The 20,657-nt window shown below is 36.7% G+C and overlaps 1 protein-coding gene across 4 annotated transcripts in view; it reads right to left on the reverse strand.

Moving 5' to 3' along the window:
- Positions 1–20,657, reverse strand: part of ITCH (itchy E3 ubiquitin protein ligase) — a 146,785-nt gene that overhangs the window by 64,036 nt on the left and 62,092 nt on the right. For 3 of the 4 annotated variants that reach the window (XM_055301128.1, XM_055301123.1, XM_055301134.1), the window contains exons 4-7: positions 19,361–19,502; positions 14,744–14,868; positions 13,144–13,281; positions 2,617–2,662 (exon numbers count right to left, since the gene is read on the reverse strand). In XM_055301128.1, coding sequence (XP_055157103.1) covers positions 2,617–2,662; positions 13,144–13,281; positions 14,744–14,868; positions 19,361–19,502 — 451 coding nt within the window. The remainder of the gene's footprint in view (positions 1–2,616; positions 2,663–13,143; positions 13,282–14,743; positions 14,869–19,360; positions 19,503–20,657) is intronic. The other variant, XM_055301143.1, reaches the window with a different exon arrangement.

Here is a 20,657-nt window from a genome sequence, read left to right on the forward strand (position 1 = left end):
CAGAGGTATGCTCTCTGGAATAAAAGCTAATTCAAAGAATTCATGCTTAACACAAAAGACAGGCTCAATATTAGTCTGGCAATCTCAGTAACCTAGAAGACACTACTCCTTAGATTATTTATGACAATGATTCACTTGGGAAGATGTAAAGAATTGGTTAAATAAATGGCATAAGGCTAGGACTCTAGGAATGCCTTTGAAAGAAATTTATACTTGTCCAGAGTAGTTTCATAAAGTATTTTAAAAATGAGATTTATAGGGGCGTATGGCTGGCTCAATTAATAGAGCATGTGACTCTTGATCTCAGGGTTTTAAGTTTGAGCCCCACACTGGATGTAGAGATTACTTAAAAAATATTTAAAAAAAAAAAGATTTGCAAAAAAAAAGAAAATGACTTAACTTCTCAAGGAACATACAAAATCCTATGATATTCTCACTTACTAATGGAAAAATATGGATTTATTATGCAAAAGATTTCCTAATTAATGAATGCAAACTGAAATATTAAAACATTAATTTGCAGAGAATTTCAGGAATTCAAAAAACTTCTTTTATGCATACAACTAAAAAGAGACATAAGAGGCTTATATTGTTCTCAGTCTACAGAGATAGATATAATTTCAAAAATTTTTTCTATTGCTTTTTAATCAAAAGCAGTTATTATTCAGGGTGCCTGGGTGGCTCAGTTGGTTAAGCGTCTGACTCTTGGATTTCAGCTCAGGTCATGATCTCAGGGTTGTGAGACTGAGCTCCACATTGTTGGGCTCTACACTAGACGTGGAGCCTGCTTAAAATTCTCTTAGCCCCTCCCAACCCTCCTTCTTAAAAGGGGGGGGGGCAGTTATTAATCCCTGGGCAAGATGTTACTAGTCCTTAATATTTCACCTCTTGTGAGAGTAGTAGGAGAGACGAGTCTTTATCACAGGAGTGACTTTGAAGGTAGATACTCTATTAGATAAAAGACAACAGTTTTCATATACTTGAATTTCCCCAAAGATCTTGCTGAGTTTTTTTTTTCACTTTTTATTATGAAATTTTCCATACATCACAGAAGTAGACAGACTAGTACAACAAACTCCCTATCAACTCAGTTTCAACAACCATCAACATTTTGTTCTACTTGCTCCTCTCCTCTCCTGCAGCACCTGACACTGTAATATCCCATTATTTCAGGATATTTTCCCTTATGTTCTATAATACTGCTTTTATATTCTTCTCTGACCATGACTTCTGTGGTTCATCATCTTCCTACTCACTATTTACTCAGTTTGGGAAAAACAGAGAATCCAGTGGAATTCTGTAACTCTTTAAGATACGTTACTTACTACCTTGAGACTAGGAACATCTCCTTTTCTAAGTTTATCTCCCATTATCAGTGTCTAGGATAACCACTAAACACTTAAACTTTTAAGTCAGGGAGTGCCTGGGTGGCTCAGCTGGTTAAGCTGCTGACTCTTGATTCTGGCTCAGGACATGATCTCAGGGTCCTAAAATGAAGCCCTGCATCAGGCTCTGTTGTTCAGTAGGGAGTCTGCTTGTCCCTCTCCTCCCCCCCGCCCCATGCTTGTGCCCTCTCTCTCTCAAATAAATAAATAGAATCTTTTTTAAAAGGGTGCCTGGGTGGCTCAGTCAGTTAAGCGTCTGCCTTCAGCTCAGATCATGATCCCAGGGTCCTGGTATCAAGTCTTGCATCAGGCTCCCTGCTCAGTGAGGAGTGGGCTTCTCCCTCTTCCTCTGCCCCTCCCCACTGCTCATACACTCTAATAAATAAATAAAATCTTAGAAAAAAAAAAGTGCTGAATCTAGGTTAAGAGCAAACAGCTACTACAAATCTCTGCTCCTTCTAACAAAGGCCCAGAAGACACCACAGCTCATAATGACCTTCCCATATACCCAAAGATTATGTCCCAGCTTTCCTAGAAAAAAAATTTAACAGTCCAGTGATGGCCCTAGGATTCTGAACTCCCTGCTGTTGGAAAAGTGCCAATATAATCACTTTATATAACCTGAACACTTAAACCACTGAAGAAAGTACTAGCAACGTAGGTATCCCTGGCCTAATCCAGAGAATTGCAGTCAGATGAGCTAAGAGTCCTGAAACATTCATAAAGATTTCCTTTCTTACCCTGAGCCCTGAATTTTTTTCAATATATATATATATATATATATATATATATATATATATATATATATATATATTTTAAGATTTTTTAAAAATGTATTCATGATAGAGAGAGAGAGAGGCAGAGACACAGGCAGAGGGAGAAGCAGGCTCCATGCCAAGAGACCGACGCGGGACTCGATCCCAGGTCTCCAGGATCATGCCCTGGGTCAAAGGCAGGCGCTGAACCACTGAGCCACACAGGGACCCCCAATATATATATTTTTAACTAATCTCTACACCCAAGGTGGGGCTAACTCTCAACCCTGAGATCATGAGTCCTATGCTCCACCCACTGAGCCAGCCAGGTGCCTCTGAGCCCTGAATTTTTGACATTCATTTATTCTTATAGCAGACTAAACTATTTAGTCAAATTAAAGTTCTGACTACAATGAATATTCATTCTCCTTTGTCTCTTCTTATATTCTGTGGTAAAACAACAAGTGAACTCTTACCTTGTTTCATCCTTCGGTCTAGAGCCATCATCATTCTGTGGAACACCTTTAACATGAATAAAATTTACACAGAAAATGAGTTTCAGACTGGTTTTCACCTTCTTCTTAAACATGCAAAGCCTTTTATTAAATCTTGCAGAATATACTGTAACTTAAATTTCAACATATTTAAAAGGAAATGGGATAAATATTCATGTGATTGAAATTAGAAAAGTTTTATGAAAATGCTGTGCAAAATGCTTATTATGTTTAAGAGAGGTTAATTCGTCGAAGTACTATTTCTTAAATCCTACTTCTGCCTTGTGAAAACTATGCTTGCTTGATTCTAATTCAAATCTAATACTTCAGCCAACTTTTGTATTCCAAATACCTCAGGAAAAATACTGATCACCAATAGGATGATACATAAAACCGATTCTGTAAACAAAATAAGCAGTAACATCTCTCTTATGCAAGGGCCTGTCAAACAACTTCAAGAATAGCAAAGGCACCAATTTATCTCAAAGTGGCAAATTAATGCCACAAATTTCACACTTTCTTCAAATTTTATTCATGGGAAATATTCTGAGGATTCAGTAAGGGCTTGTGCACTTTAAAACCATTAGAGGGTAGGCACAGTGATCACAGCAAAAATAGTAGGCAGAGAAGGAGAAACTATAAAATGCAGAAAAACAAGAGCTCAAGTTTAACAGTCTACATCAATTTAAAGAATAGTCCCTAAATACAGTCACAGTTTTCAACAGTGAAATCATTGCTATTATTACTCCTAAGTATAATTAATGGATTAATTCATTTAAAAAATGCTAATCAGGGCAGCGCGGGTGGCTCAGCGGTTTGGCACCTGCCTTCAGCCCAGGGCGTCATCCTGAAGACCCAGGATCAAGTCCCGCATCGGGCTCCCTGGACGGAGCCTGCTTCTCCCTCTGCCTGTGTTTCTGCCTCTCTCTCTCTCTCTCATGAATAAATAAAATCTTTAAAAAAAAAAAAAGTGCTAATCACCACTACAACTATACCACCTCAGCAAGGTTCACACTGTATCATCTTGTCTAAACATGTTACATTAAAAAAAGTAGGGGGCATAAAAGGTACAGTATAAGGAAATCTAGTCAATAGCATTTTAATAGTGTATGGTGATAAGATATCAAAACAAATTTTTGGAGACAACTAGATTTGATTTCTGGGGTTAGAGGTGGGAACAAAATTTTGTGTAAATAAGAGGGATCGTATCAGGAAGATGAAAATGTTCTAATCCTAACTTACAGTAATGTCTGGATCACTCAAAATTACTAAAAATCATTAAATTGTAGACTTACAACGAGTGAATTTTATGAACTATAAAATACATCTATTCAATGAAACTGTTAAAAATGGTTTTAAAAACATGATACTATGGGGCAACCCGGATGGCTCAGCGGTTTAGCGCCGCCTTCGGCCCTAAGCATGATCCTGGAGACCCGGGGCCAAGTCCCGCATCGGGCTTCCTACATGGAGCCTGTTTCTCCCTCTGCCTGCTTCTCCCTCTACCTGTGCCTCTGCCTCTCTGTTTCTCAAATAAATAAATAAAACCTTTAAAAAACATGATACTATGAAATGCACTTTGGCTGAACAAGGTACATTTCAGTTTTACAAGAATTATTTTTATATAGAATATATTCACCTAAAACAGCTGATAAGACATAAATCAGAAAATAAAATAAAAATATACAGCATAAGTTATTAAAATCAGTCAATTAGTATCCCACTTTTCTCAAAAATTAAGAAAGCCATTTGGGATGGCTTAAATCTACCAATAAGTCCCACTTCTAAACTTTTTCATTTATTACAGAAAAGCATAGTATTTAATCACACGGACTCTGAGGTCAGGCTGCCTGGGTCTGTTATTGTAGCTTCATCATGTGCTAACTTCATGACCTTAGAAAAGTACACCTGATTTTCCTGTGCCTTTTATCTCGCATATAAAATAGGGACAAAAAGGACATCTATTTCATAGACTAGTTCTGAAGATTAAGGATAAATATTTAGAACAGTGCCTTGCACATAAGCAATCCATAAATATTAGCTATTATTGTTTCTCAAAAATTACATTTCATCAGTAAGTACAGACAACAGCCACTTTTGTTCAATCTTTTATTTCACTACAATACAGAGGTAAAGCCTTAACTATGAAATGTATAGCATAAATTAAATAGATCTAATCCTGTGCTTCCAGAGAATAGTTTTTTAAAAAGACACAAAATTATCTGACACTTAATAATGAATGTCCAGGAAGGAAACAACAACCATACTTAAAGTCTGCATTTTAGATATGTATTGTCCTTTGAAAGTATTCCTACTCCAAATTTCCTCAATAAAAAAATGATATTTCTAAATGCACACATTTTACCCACAGGACACTTTGGAAGATCTGCAAAGATCTCTTCTATTCAGTGAGCTACTCAAAAGAGTTTTCCTGTCACAAAATAACTAGCTGATAGATGAAGCAATTTTACTCATTGTTCTATTTCCTGGGTGCCTAGCAATCTCAAAAGCAAAACAAACAAATGAACTGATACTAGAGCAGGAACAGGACGCAGTAAGCAAATATGAAAAATAAAAAAGGGGGGGTTATCCTGATGGCTATTATCAGCTCTAGGTGGATGAGCAACAAATGCTCAAGGGGCACCTGGGTTGCTCAGTGGTTGAGCATCTGCCTTTGGCTCAAGTCCTGATCCCGGGTCCTGGGACTGAGTCCAGAACTCTTCCTCTGCCTATCTCATGAATAAATAAAAAAACTCTTTTTAAAAAGGAGAGAGAGAGAGAAACTAAGGCTTGGAATTCTGTAAGGCAGCTGAAGTGCTGCCAGGTATGCAGCATACCCTGCACTAGCAGAAGCAAAAGAAACTTTTTCTGGGGCAATTAATCCCCAATTTAGGCCCCTAGGATCCCCACAGATTGTGATAAAAAATAAACTGGCAATCAAGAGAGTAGCAAATGTGTAAGAAAACAAGCCTCAATGAAGGAGAGACATAAAACATATCCCCAAAGATTTCTGATAATTGTAATTTTTTTATATTGGAATTTTCAAATGGAGATTAAAAAACTGTATCAAAAGAAAATTAACAAGCAAAGAACAAGAAACTATCAAACAAGCACCCACCAGCAATTCCATTCCTAGGAATATATCCAAAAGAAATGAAAACATGTGAAAAAAAATGAAAACATGTGCACAAAGAAAACTGTACACAAATATTTATAGCATCATTACTTATGACTCATTAATAGGCAAAAAGTGGAAAAATAAGTCACATATCCATCAGTAAATGAAAGAAAAACAAACTGTGGCATATATATACAACGGGATATTATTCAGCCACAAAAAAGGAAGTACTGATATATGCTTCAACTTAGATAAACCTCAAAAACAAAATGCTAAGAATCCAGACACAAAAAGTCATGTACTATATGATTCCTTCTTTATGATATACTCAGAATAGGCAAATCCAGAGACAGAAAGCAGATTAGTGGTGACCAGGTGATTGGGAACTGGAGGGATGAGAAGCAATTATAGAACGGACAACAGTTTTTTTTTCTGGATTGATGACAAAGTGTTAAAACTAGAGGTGGTGGATACTATCATTATGAATATACTAAATGCTACTGAATATATTAAGGTTAATTGTATGTTGTGTAAATTTCACCTCAATTAAAAGAATCACAATTTAAAAAAGGCTCATACTTGATGAAACAATAAATGCTGTAAAGCTGAAATTGCACATAGCAATATGTACCAACAACTCCTCAGGGGACACATAAATGTATAAATGCAGAAATATTCAATGACTTTCTTTCATAATGGCAAAAACTGGAAAGAAACCAAGTGTCTTTTGACGTAAAAATAGATAAACTATGGTATATTCCCTTAACAGATTATCATACAGCAATGGAAATAAGTTACAGATATAGTAATATGGATAAATCTTAAAAGGCAAAATCTATATTCATAGAGCTCAAGAAAAAGGACAAGTAATAATACACTGTTTAGGGACATGCATTTTTATTTAAAAAAATTTTTTAGGGATGCCTGGCTGGCTCAGTTGGTAGAACATTCGACTCCTGATCTCAGGGTTATAAGTCTGGGCCTCACATGGGTGTAGAGATTACTTAAAAATAATAAATCTTGGGGATCCCTCTGTGGCTCAGCGGTTTAGTGCCTGCCATTGGCTCAGGGTGTGATCCTGGGGTCCCAGGACTGAGTCCGGCATTGGGCTCCCTGTATGGAGCCTGCTTCTCTCTCTGCCTGTGTCTCTGCCTCAAGAATAAATAAATAAATAAAATCTTTTAAGGGCAGCCCTGGTGGCTCAGCAGTTTAGTGCCACCTTCAGCCCAGGGCCTGATCCTGGAAACCTGGGATCAAGTCCCACGTCGGGCTCACTGCATGGAGCCTGCTTCTCCCTCTGCCTGTGTCTCTGCACCTCTCTCTCTCTCTGGAATAAATAAAATCTTTAATAATAATAATAAATCTTTAAGAAAACTTAAGCAAGGAAATGATAAATTCAAAATTCGAGTAGTGATTATCTGTAAGGGAAAGATAACGAATGCTATACAGAGGAAAAATCAGGTAGGTGCAATGATATTGTTAATGTGCTAATTTCTAAGCTGTGTGGTAGTTCATGCATGAGTAATTCTATTATTGTGGTTTACATATTACATATATTAAATATAAGAACATGTTATATATGAGATATGTTTTATATAATAATGTAATATATGAGATTATAAATAAAAGTGCTTTGTAAATTATAAAAATGGACAAAAAATACAGCAAAATCTTACTCTAATCCAACAATGACCATATTATAGCCTTAATACTTGGACTTTTTTGTTTTTCAGGGTTCCAAATATTTTATTATAGGAAAAGAAGAATGACATCTTTTTTAGCTTTATTTATTTTAAATATTTATTAAGCATCTATTTGTGTAAGTCCTGATCTAAACACAGGGAAATAAAAACAATCCCTATCCTCATGGAGCTCACATTAAACTAAATATATTAACATTATATATAATGTAAAATATAATAGAAGACAGAAATAGGATGTAAAATAGAAATTTTCTATGGAGAAAACTGAATCAGGACTTGATGAGAGGGCTGCCGAAACATTAGACAGATGGCCAGAAAAGACTTCGCAGAGAGGGGGGTAATGTCTAAGTAAATCCTAAAGTGAATCACAGGGAATACTGAAAGAAGGGAGGGAGCTCAAGCTGACAGAAGGAAACTGTAATGGTCTTAAAGCAGCCATGTTCCTGGGGTGTTCAAGAACCACAAGGAGAGTAATGTCACTCAAAAAAACTGCATGAGGGATCCTGGGTGGCACAGCGGTTTGGCGCCTGCCTTTGGCCCAGGGCACGATCCTGGAGACCCGGGATCGAATCCCATGTCGGGCTCCCGGTGCATGGAGCCTGCTTCTCCCTCTGCCTATGTCTCTGCCTCTCTCTCTCTCTGTGTGACTATCATAAATAAATAAAAATTAACTGCATGAAAGAATTAGAAGAGATGAGGCCATCAAAGTAGAAGAGTTTTGGAGCTGGGCCACACAGGCCTTGTAGGCTCTTAAGGTGCTACAGAAAATCACTAGGAGCTTGGAGCAGGCATCTGACAAGGTCTGTCTCGTGTTTTCACAAAACTACTCTGGCTGTATGCTTTTATAGAAGAAAAAAAAAAAGGAAGAGAGGAGAGCAGTGGACATCACTTTCCAGCCTTCTCTTCCTGCTCTGTGCCCCACAGAGGGTAACCTGCAAGGAATATATTAACCACTAATTGGCTTCTTTGGCTCTGGCTTGCACTGGGTTCATCTAATGAGACATTCACGGGGGAGACTGGGAGGAGAGTAAGATTTATCTCTTTATTATCCTCTTCTGCTGATTCAATATTTGGATTTTTTTTTTACAAATTTATTTATTTATTCATGAGAGACAGAGAGAGAGAGAGAGAGAGAGAGAGAGAGAGAGAGAGAGAGAGAGAGGCAGAGAACAGGCAGAGGGAGAAGCAGGCTCCATGCAGGGAGCCTGATGCGGAACTCGATCCTAGGTCTGCAGGATCACCTCCTGGGCTGAAGGTGGTGCTAAACTGCTGAGCCACCCAGGCTTCTCTCAATGCTTGGATTTTAAAGTTAAACTAGTGGAAAGTCTTCTTGGCTTTTTGAGGAAAGTAAACTTGTTAATATTCTGAGCATACATCGAAAAGCACTCAAAGATAAGTCAAATAAGTTTCTCTCCATGAAATACTTAGCAGGTACCCAAACCCCACTGAGATCTAGTAATTTCAAATAGTTAGTAAAGCAAAACAATTTAAACTAGTTTGTTACCATTTATTATACTGGTTGAAAAACATAGAAGATATATTGATATAAAAATAGCTATTTACATTAAAATTTTAAAAACCCACAAAACTGAGAATCTAATGCAAGAAAGTGAGATAGTCAAAATGGAATGAAACCAAATGAAATGTGCCAAAAAGCCATCCCTAAAATAACTTTAAATACACCAAGAGTATACACAGTAAAGATAAAAATCTTACAAGAGTATGTTTCTATTTTATAATCATGAATTTAAGTAAAACAGATTTTTATTTGTCTTTAGGAAAAATAATGTCTTTGACAGTAAAACTTTTCAGTGGTGTATGTGGGAAGACAGGTGTTAAACTAATAATCCACCACCACCAGCAGCCTAAGAGGTAAAAATAAATGAATGGGCAGTTCCTGCAGATATGAACAACTGCCTACACTCAATTTGTTAAGTTAATTTAGATCTGAGTGCTAAAACAATTAAGTCTAACTAAATAAAGGATTCTTCCAGAGGTTCATAAAAGCTTATTAACTGCACTTGGGTAGAGGAAAACACCAGAGCAAACTATGAAGTTATTTTCTAAACCAGAGAAATAAGAAAAAATATCAAATAAAATATGACAACTCAACTAAAACTTATTTACAACTTGTTCTCCAAGCCAGAGCTGGGGTTGAGAAGGTAGAGTGGGGATATAAAGCTCTATAATTTTCAAATGAAGCTTGAAGGTAAGTGGGAAGAAAAAACAAGCATGCTGGGTAAATTTTATTTCACTTGAAAAATGTTTACTTATATAACTGCCATTTTTAGAAAATTTATCCACCAAGGGTGCCTAGGTAGCATAGCTGGTTAAGCATCCAACTCTTGGTTTTGGCTTAGGTTGTGATCTCAGGGTCATGAGATGGGGCTCCGAGATTGGTGCAGAGTCTGCTTGAGACTTTCTCTCCCTCTGCCCCTTCCCTGCCAAATAAAAATTAAAAAAAAAAAAATCTTTCTAAAAATCTGAAATTTAAAAAGGAAAAAAAATATTTATCCAGAAAAGAAATGAACCAAAAATTTCTAAGTACCCAAAGAGATAATACTGTCTTACCAGGAAAACCAGCCTTCACAGTATATCTAAATAATCTAAATACATAGCAAGTTATTATTTGGTGACTTTTTTTTTTAAGATTTTATTTATTTAGGGATCCCTGGGTGGCGCAGTGGTTTGGCGCCTGCCTTTGGCCCAGGGCGCGATCCTGGAGACCCGGGATCGAATCCCACGTCGGGCTCCCGGTGCATGGAGCCTGCTTCTCCCTCTGCCTGTGTCTCTGCCTCTCTCTCTCTCTGTGACTATCATAAATAAATAAAAATTTAAAAAAAATTAAAAAAAAAAAAAGATTTTATTTATTTATTCATGAGAGACACACAGAATGAGGCCGAGACATAGGCAGAGGGAGAAGGCTCCATGCAGGGAGCCTGATGCAGGACTCGATCCCAGGATCACGATCTGAGCCAAAGACAGATGCTCAACCACTGAGCCACCTACGTGTCCCTATTTGGTGACTTTTGATACTAAAATTCAGACAGTGATTTCTTTTTATAATATTATTTAAAAATTAACCGAAAGTATTTACATCTATAAGAACAAATTCTTCTAAGAACCATTTTATGTGATCTTCCACAAAAAAAGCTTCTAACTAGGGCTCCTGGCTGGGTCAGTCAGTAAAGCATAAGACTCTTGTTCTCAGGGTTGTAAGTTCAAGCCCCATTCTGGGTGCAGAGATTACTTAAAATAAAATCTTTCTTTAAAAAAAAAAAACATTCAAAAAAAAACTTCTAACATTCTCAGGGGAAAAAAAGATAATCTAAAAATCTTTTAACAGTAGAAAATTATTAGAATACAAAAGCAATCTCCCTCATCCCCCCAGTTCTTACCAAACAATTGCAGGTGATAGAAATTCTATTTTAGCACTAAACTCTAATTTTTATTTCTAGCTTGTAGTTAAAGTTACAGAGTTGGAACCAAAAGTATAGTTCCCAACAAACATGCTTATGAACTAAATTTGGTTTTGATTGCTTTCGACTCATCATTTGATTCAAAGTTTCTAGATTTTCTCATGTGAAACCAATAATGCATTAGGAAGAATAGGAAACATCAACGGATATCTGTGTTTTAGTCTTGACTCCGCATCATACCAGTTGGTGTGATATTGGGCTTACTATTTAAATCATCAGAACCTCACTTTCCTTATATGCAAAACACAGGTTAGGCCTTACAAAGCTATGATGATTGGGGTGCCTGGGTGGCTCAGTGGTTGAGCATCAGCCTTTGGCTCAGGTCGTGATTCTGGGGTCCTGGGACTGTGTTCCACATCAGGCTGTTAGGGAGCCTGCTTCTCCCTCTAACTATGTCTCTGCCTCTGTGTGTCGCTCATGAATAAATAAATAAAATCTTAGGGGAAAAAAAAAGCTATGATAGCTAAATGAGTGTAAATGTAAACACATCAACATAGTGGTTGGCACATGGCAAGCATCCAACAAATGGCAGCTATTTTATTTGGCAACTCCAATCTTAAAATCCATTGTGACTTTCCAACGAAAATCTCTCTTTACTTCAAATTATCAGGTTAAATTCTATCAATTATTTTCCTATCTGAGTAAAAAATTGGTGACATACAAATGTTCACTTTTGTGGGCGATAAAGTCATAAACATAAATATGCAGCTAAGATTTTACTCTGAAACAGAAGACTGATATGCTTTGTTAATTATTAAACATTCTGTATTAGTAATAATTTCAACTTGTAGGGGGTAAAAAAAAACCTGGGAAGCTATAAATAGTGAGTTTAAAGCAATTTAACAATAAAATTTAACTTGTATATTATCTTTCAGAATTACAATGTATAAAAACTTTGACTATTTAGAGTTCCTGTGAATGGTAGTCAATGAAAATGAACTTGTCAACTCTGAAGCAGTATAGTATAACCATTTCAGAAATTTCTCTCCACCTCCATTAACCTCAAAGAACCAATCTAGAAAATACCACCGGGACCATCTTGAAGATCTGCTATTAAAAAAAGGTATTAAGTTGGGATGCCTGGGTGGCTCAGCAATTGAGCATCTGCCTTCAGCTCAGGATGTGATCCCACGGTCCCGGGATCGAGTCCCACATCAGGCTCCCTGCGTGGAGCCTGCTTCTCCCTCTGCGTATGTCTCTGCCTGCTTCTCTCTGTCTCTCTCTCATGAATAAATAAATAAAAATAAAATCTTAAAAAGAAATTAAAAAGGTATTAATTTAAAAGTAGAAAGTCTTCCAAAGCAGAAACAGAAAAATAACAGCACCTGACAACTGCAAAATAATCATAATATAATATCATAATATAGTATCTAAGTACACAAAAAGAACTTTGTCAGACTAATCAAGGAAACCATTAATCTGCTGTCTTGAGGCCTCTAAAATCTACATTTCAAAGTGAAAATACACTTAGCACATTAGTAAGTAGTGGAATTATCTAAAAGGAATCCACTAAGAAGTTTTATTAAGCATACTAGCTACCTAGGCACTAATTCAGGTGCCAAACTTCTTTCAATTACAGTTCATATTTGTTATTCCCTTTAGCAAAAACCAATCATAAATTGTAAGATATATTGGCATACATATAATGGTTGATTTTGTCATTATTGTAACACCGAGACACCTTCGTAAATGTAACCTACAGAAATGGCAAAGGAATGGCAAATGGACTTCAGCCTGTATTGGCAGTCTGGTACAGTATTAAGCAGGATTACAAAGTACTACGAAGGAAAAAATTTAAAAATTAAAATAAATTAAAAAAAAAACAACAAAGTACTAAGAAGGATTTCAAGCCAAATTTAAACTAAACCAGATACTGCTACAGGCAAACTGTGTCTGCCACTGGCACTGGAAGGGTGTGGCATCAGAAGTAATATTAACTGTCATCATTAGCCTACAAAATAAATACTTTATAAATCAATTCATTACACAGTTAACGGTGATTCAATTTTCATGGGCTAGCTTTTCAACCTATAGAAAAATGTTTTATTCACAGAAACAATGCACTAAAAGTTTTTTAAAAATTAATGTCTCTTTTTAAAATGGAAATAATTTCTTTAAGGTGGAAAAGAATAACAATAGTTACATACAGCATTCTATGGTGGCTACTGTAAGAATCATTAAAGAGCCTATAGAAAAAGTAATTACTTACTTTCTGAACATGGAGTTTCACCATTGGTAACAACTTCAGACTCTAACTGCAGTCCATCAAGACAGACAGACAAGTCTCCTATTGTCTCTGTTGGCTCTTTGTCACCTACAAGCTGTAAAGTCACAACTACTTCCTCAACTGTAAGAGAATATAATTCCAGAACAAAATGGTCACTTTTAAGTCATCTTAACTGTTAAAAATAATGTTGGAAAACTTAACATTTTTGTGTTTATAACTTGTATTTAGTATACTTCACTGAGGTTTCAGGCCTTTTGACACAAAACATTTAAAAATAGATCAAAATTTGCTAATGCTTAATATCTGTAGTGTAAAATACCAAACAGCTCAACCATCTCATTTGTTATATTCATCCCATCCTTGCATAAAATAAGCCAGCAGGATTATTTAGCAATATATGCCTGAATTTTATTGCATAAAAACATATAACTTAAGAATGAATCATATCGGGATCCCTGGGCGGCGCAGTGGTTTGGCGCCTGCCTTTGGCCCAGGGCGCGATCCTGGAGACCCGGGATCAAATCCCACATCGGGCTCCCGGTACATGGAGCCTGCTTCTCCCTCTGCCTATGTCTCTGCCTCTCTCTCTCTCTCTCTCTCTGTGACTATCATAAATAAATAAAAATTAAAAAAAAAAAAAAAAGAATGAATCATATCTTGGGGCGCCTGAGTTGTTTAGTCAGTTAAGTGTCCAACTCTTGATCTCAACTCAGGTCTTAAGCTCAGGGTCATGATGGTTTCCACAGTGGTGTGGAACCTACTTTAAAGAAAATAAAGAAAGAAAAAAAGAAAAGAAAAAGAAAGAAAAGAGATTATATCTCTTAAATGAGATGTAAGAAATATGTTTAAAAAATTAAGAAATATGTTTTAGATAGTCAACAGGTGGAAAAATACCTGTTTTAAAATCATGATTATACTAATCAAAACAAGCATGTATCAAGTTTTTCTTATTTATTTATTTATTTATTTATTTATTTATTTATTTATTATAGAGAGAGAGAGAGAGAGAGAGAGAGAGAGAGAGAGAGAGAGAGGCAGAGCAGGCAGAGGGAGAAGCAGGCTCCATGCACCGGGAGCCCGACGTGGGATTCGATCCCGGGTCTCCAGGATCGCGCCCCGGGCCAAAGGCAGGCGCCAAACCACTGCGCCACCCAGGGATCCCCACATTTTTCTATATTTTATATATACACACACATAAATAAAACCACAGCCATTTAAAATTAGGAAATTTTAAAAATAAGCATTTGAGAAGAAAATCTGCCAAAATATTAACCACATTTGTCTCTGAAATGAGATTACATTTTCCCTTCACCTCTGCTCTATATTTTTTAGTTTTCCAAAATTAAGTATATAGTATTCTAATAAGTATCTATTTACTAAATTTATTTAAAATATTGGGTCAAAAATGAATTTGCTAAACCAAGGTTACTCAGAATGCTTTAAATAGTTCAAGATTTTTCTCGTTAATATTATAACCAAATAAACTCAAAAACAAATAGTGGACAGTCATTCTGCATCTTTTACACATGAATTTCATACAGAAAAACAAACAGCCTAGCGCAATTTACTTTTACATACATACGTTTCATGTTGTTTGACTTTAAGGTTTCAAAGATATCTAATGCAGCAGTTCCCAACAAAACATCAGATTTCAGTGTCTGGTGACTCCACACACGAAAATGTAATTTACTCACAGGGGTGACGATACTAAAAGTGAAGAAAGGTAAAAAATATGTATTATTTTCATTAAAATACCACAATGGAATCCTAAGTAAATTACAATTAAATTTTAATGAATAAAATCTTTTAACTGTAGCCCTTACAGTTTACTCTACAACCAATATTGCCCATTTTCTATAATCTTATGGAAAATACCTAAATGCAGGATGCTTGGGGGGCTCAGTGGTTGAGTTCTGCCTTCAGCTCAGGGGGTGATCCTGGAATCCCAGGATCAAATCCCAATATCGGGCTCCCTGCATGGAGCCTGCTTCTCCTCCCTCTGCCTATGTCTCTGCCTCTCTCTGTGTGTGTCTCTTGTGAATAAATAAATAAAACCTTAAAAAAAAAAATCTAAATGCTACACACTCGCATGGTCATTTTCATTTGTAGTTGAACTACAAGGGCAACTTCATGCATGTATCATCAATAAGAATAGAACTGCTAATTATGCTACAAACTGTTAGAAATCTAGTTTTACTTTGGTAATATAAAAAAGTTAATTTATAAATTAAATCCTTACTTTAGTTCAGGTAGTATGGTGAGCCTAAGGTTATATGATTTCATTTTCACAGCAACCCTAAGAAATGGGAATTACCACTCCCATCCTCAGATACAGAAACTGCTATTCAAAGAAGTTAAGCAAATGGCCCAGCATCGCACAGCTAGCTAGTCAGTGGCAGTCTGTAATTTCAACAAAGGTCTGGCATTAAAATTTGTATTGAAAAGCTCCTCCATCTTGGGGGGAAAAAAAGAAACAAAAAAGTTCTGCAATCAGCTATATGATTTGAGGATTATATTAGATACCCTAAGTTTCACACTGGTAGAAGTAATGCGTCCACAATAATTGTCAAATACACTCTCACTCAGACCTTGCCAAATGCCCATAAAGAATACTATCTAAAAGTGCCTGGGTGGCTCAGAGGTTTGGCGCCACCTTCAGCCCAGGGCCTGATCCTGGAGACCCGGGATCGAGTCCCACATGGGGCTCCCTGCATGGAGCCTGCTTCTCTCTACTTACTTCTGTCTCTGCCTCTCTGTGTCTGTCATGTATAAATAAAATCTAAAAACAAATAAAATAAAAGCACCTGGGTGACTCAGTTGTTTAAGTGTTCCCATTCTTGATTTCATCAGCTCAGGTCATGATCTCAGGGTTATGACATTGAGCCACATGTTAGGCTCCACACTCGTGTCAAGATTCTCTTTCTCCCTCTCTCTCTTGCCCCTCTCTCCCCCAATTTTCTCTCCCTCTCTAAAACAAAAAAACAAAAACCAAACAACAACAAAAAACTATCTGTAATGATAATTTCCAAAGCAAATTTTGGGAAATTTGAATTTGCAATAAACTGTATACAAAGTATTTCAGAGACATCAATTAGAAAAATAGGAATACTATATTTTCTGCCATAGTACCACTCAATGCTATAAAGAAAAATTCTAGAAAAACTTTAATTTCTCTATATCTCGTTCTAAAAGGTGATCAAATTTGGGGAACAAACTCTTTCTCAGAAGTCTACCTATGCCTATTCCTCTCATCATCACATTTCTACCATCATTTTAACAGTTTAAACAAACTAAAAAATTTTTATCTTAACACTGCCTCTTCTTCCGAGGGGTGGGGAAGGAAAAGGTATTCTTTCTCTTTGAAATTCTGAGATGTTATGTTCAAGAGAACATACTGTACATATCAAGAAAACATTCCTTTTTCTATTACTCATTTGAGAAATCATAATGGGGACAGAATAAAAGAAATTATTACTTTTACTTTGAGAGAGGATAAAGCATACTGTCAAAGATAATCTTTTCTGAATTATTTCAATTCTAGAGAAAATGTCTGCAATGGAAGTCATGTTAAAATTGCAGACCAATCTGTTGCAACTTAAAAATTCAGAACTTGGGACGGCTGGGTGGCTCATCAGTTGAGCATCTGCCTTCAGTTCAGGGCGTGATCCCAGATCCAGGGATCGAGTCCTGCATCAGGCTCCCATGAGGAGCCTGCTTCTCCCTCTGTCGGTCTGTCTGTCTCTCTCTCTCATGTCTCTCGTGAATAAATATATCTTTTTTAAAAATTCAAAATTTGAGCTATATATTCCCCCAAACATCTGGGCTCAACAACAGCACTATCATAAGAGACGACAAAGGGAGTTTCTTTTTTCTTGACTTTTAAATCACTAAGGAGTTAGGGACACCGGGCTGGCTCAGGGTTGAGCGTCTGCCTTTGACTCAGGGTGTGATCCCAGAGTCCCGGATCAGAGTACCACGTTGGGCTCCCCAGAGGGAGCCTGCTTCTCCCTGTGCCTATGTCTCTGCCTCTCTCTCTCTCTGTATCTCTCATGAATGGATGAATAAAAATCTTTCAATCTATCTTTCTTTCTTTCTCTTTGCTTCTTTATAAATAGCTAAGGAGTTTATATCATTATCAGCTTAAGAGCCTCAAAGCATACATCTAGTGAGCACAGCTAGCAGCTGGGAGAAACTAGATGAGTATTCAGTCAATACTCAGTATTAATACTCAGTCAATTCTGCTGAACATCTCTAGTGATTATGGAGGTCGTGAACTTTTATAGATTTCATTCGCTTTTCAAAAAAAATTTTACTCATACAATTTGAAATTTAGATACAATCTCTAACAGATCACAAAAAATACTGTAAGAAACTTTGTTGAAATACAGATGAAAAACATTAGAATGATACTTTTTGCTCATTTGCTCAAAATCATCATCAAGTACATCAAGATACTCTAGAAATCCAAAATTCATGTTAAAGAACAATTTAGGTATATCCAGATTATTGTCATTCATTAGGAATAAATAACTATACATATATGCATGTACTGTGTAAAAAGAATATAATTTCAAATATCTCATCTCACCATTTATAAATAAAACTTTTCTTTAGTCACTGGTTTATTTCTCTAAGGAAAAAAAATGCAAGAATTCCAAATGTTAGGTAATAAAAATAATCCCTGTGTATTTAATATGGTAACAACCAGTTATATTTTGAGCTACATTTTAATATAGTTGGTCCCCTCATTAAATATGCTATATTGTTTTGAAATCCAACTTGTTGGGATGCCTGGGTGGCTCAGCGGTTGAGCGTCTGCCTTCAGCTCAGGGCATGATCCTGGGATCCTAGGATCGAGTCCCACACAGGGCTCTCTGCATGAAGCCTGCTTCTCCCTCTATGTCTCTGCTTCTCTATCTCTCCGTGTCTCTCATGAATAAATAAAAAAAAAAATCTTAAAAAGAAAATGAAATCCACTTGTTGATAAATCATGTTTTCTTCCATTTTAGTAAAAACATTAAAATTAATCTATAATTCTCTTCAGTGAGTGTTCAGTACGAATATGTGGGGCTTTGTCAGTAAGTGTTAAAAACTGAGCTATCTGCTACTTCTATGAATTCATTCTACAGATAAAAACACCAACAGACTGACACAGGCATGTGTATGTATATTGCAATGATGTATAATAACACAACGTTAGAAACCAAGTGATCAGGGAACTAGTAAAATAAATGATAATTCATTCTTATTAAGGAATATTATGCAACTACATGAGGTATGTTAGATCTATATATATGCAGAGATAACCATGCTATGTAAAGTATAAAAACAGAGTTATAGAATAAAGTGTCTGTTTTTTAAAAGGAATAAAAGCCTTTGTGAAGGTTCTATGTGGGCACTGTAATTAAAAACACAAAAACAAAACTATTTTTAAAAATTAAGCAAAAAAATTAAGTGAGGGCACAGGGGGTGATCAGCGGTTTGGCGCCGCCTTCAGCCCGGGGCGTGATCCTGGAGACCGGGATCAATTCCTGTCGGGCTCCCTGGATGGAGCCTGCTTCTCCCTCTGCCTGTGTCTCTGCCTCTCTCTCTGTGTCTCTCATGAATGAATGAATGAATGAATGAATGAATGAATGAATGAAATCTTTTTAAAAAATAAATAAAGTGAGCTACTCATAGCTCTGTACTTAAATGCTAATTTAAGGAAATAGCTGCTAAGAATCTTTCTAGGCCCATGACCATGGGCTCTCCAGATACTGTTCAGTAGCAATAATGATACCATCATCAACTAAACTAGAGAAGATAAAGGAGAGACTGGAAAAACAAGTATCAGGATCCCTGGGTGGCTCAGCGGTTTGGCGCCTGCCTTTGGCCCAGGGCGCGATCCTGGAGTCCTGGGATCGAGTCCCACATCGGGCTCCCGGCATGGAACCTGCTTCTCCCTCTGTGTCTCTGCCCCTCTCTCTCTCTGTGTGTGTCTATCATAAATAAATAAATAAATCTTCAAAATAAAAAAGAAAAACAAGTATCTAAAGAGAAACAAAAAGGGGACTGAAGAAAGGAGTCCTAGAATAGGGGTAGAAAAAAAAAACACATGAAAGAGAAGGAGGAGCAAAGAAAACAAGTGAGAAATTTTCAAAGCTTCATTTCTATTCACCTACTAAACTAAATATACTATAGAAAATATTTTCAAACCTACACTGTAAGGGGTTGCTTCCATTTGGGACTGTTCGTATTGTTGCATTTTTCTGTCTTCTTTGACTGTCCATCTACTGTGACTTCCACATAAGGGCTTGGTCCAAACCAATTCTTTTTATTTTCTTTAAGTTTTGCTGAAATGACTAGGCAAAAGAAAAGGTAAAAATATTTAAATATTCAAGATGTTCATCCTTCAAATCAATTTAATTTCATAAAGGTTACACAGAACAGTATTACTTTCACTTAGAGGGGCAGTTTTCCTTTAAAAATATTTACTAATTTTATTCACTCATGACCTTTCTATTTCCTCCCATCATAGTAAATAAACACAGTAATTCCTCCGTATCATCCACCCAAACTACTATTAATTGACCCCCAACATCAGTATCAAATAGTCTCAGAACTCTAATGTCAATCATAAAGCACATCAACAAGTATCTGAATGCCTACGATGTATCAGATATTGCTCTAAACTGTAAACAGGGCAGCCCGGATGGCTAAGCGGTTTAGCGCCTGCCTTCAGCCCAGGGCCTGATCCTGGAGACCCGGGATCGAGTCCCACGTCGGGCTCCGTGCATGGAGCCTGCTTCTCCCTCTGCCTGTGTCTCTGCCTCTCTTTCTCTCTCTCTCTCTCATGAATAAATAAAATCTTTTTAAAAGAAAAAAAATTAAAAAAATAAACTATAAATAAAATAGTTTACAATATAGAAAAGACTGGTTCTCAGGGAGATAATATCCTACTTAGATAAAGTCCTTGTGCTGAAAAACAGGCTAATAAGGCAGAATATGATTTGGTAGTAAAAAAGGCCTCTGAAGAAGTACTTTTAAAACCTTTTATTCAAGATTTTATTTATTCATTCATAAGAGATACGGAGAGAGAGACAGACACAGGCAGAGGGAGAAGCAGGCTCCCCACGGGGAGCCCAATGCAGGACTCAATCCCAGGACCCAGGATCATGCCCTGAGCCAAAGGCAGCTACTCAACCAATGAACCATCCAGGTGCCCCTGAGGAAGCACTTTTAAGCAAACATCTAAATAACAAGGAGCTAGCCAGGAGAAGATTGAAGTGAGAAGAGAGCAATGCAGAGAGAAACGAAAAAGCTTGGCATATCTGAGGAAAATATAGCTGCAACAGGGAAATACTGTAAATGAGGTGAGATCTCATTTAGCTTTGTAAGCCCAGATAAGCAATTTTGATTTTATTCTAAGCATGCTGGCAAGCCATCAGAGGAAGAGAGTTATAAAGTAGGATTATTTTTAGCACGTCATATATCTCATATTAACAAGAACTTTTTAC

This window comes from Nyctereutes procyonoides, unplaced genomic scaffold (assembly GCF_905146905.1).
Source record: "Nyctereutes procyonoides isolate TBG_1078 unplaced genomic scaffold, NYPRO_anot_genome, whole genome shotgun sequence".
In the NCBI taxonomy this organism is placed as follows: Eukaryota; Metazoa; Chordata; class Mammalia; order Carnivora; family Canidae; genus Nyctereutes; species Nyctereutes procyonoides.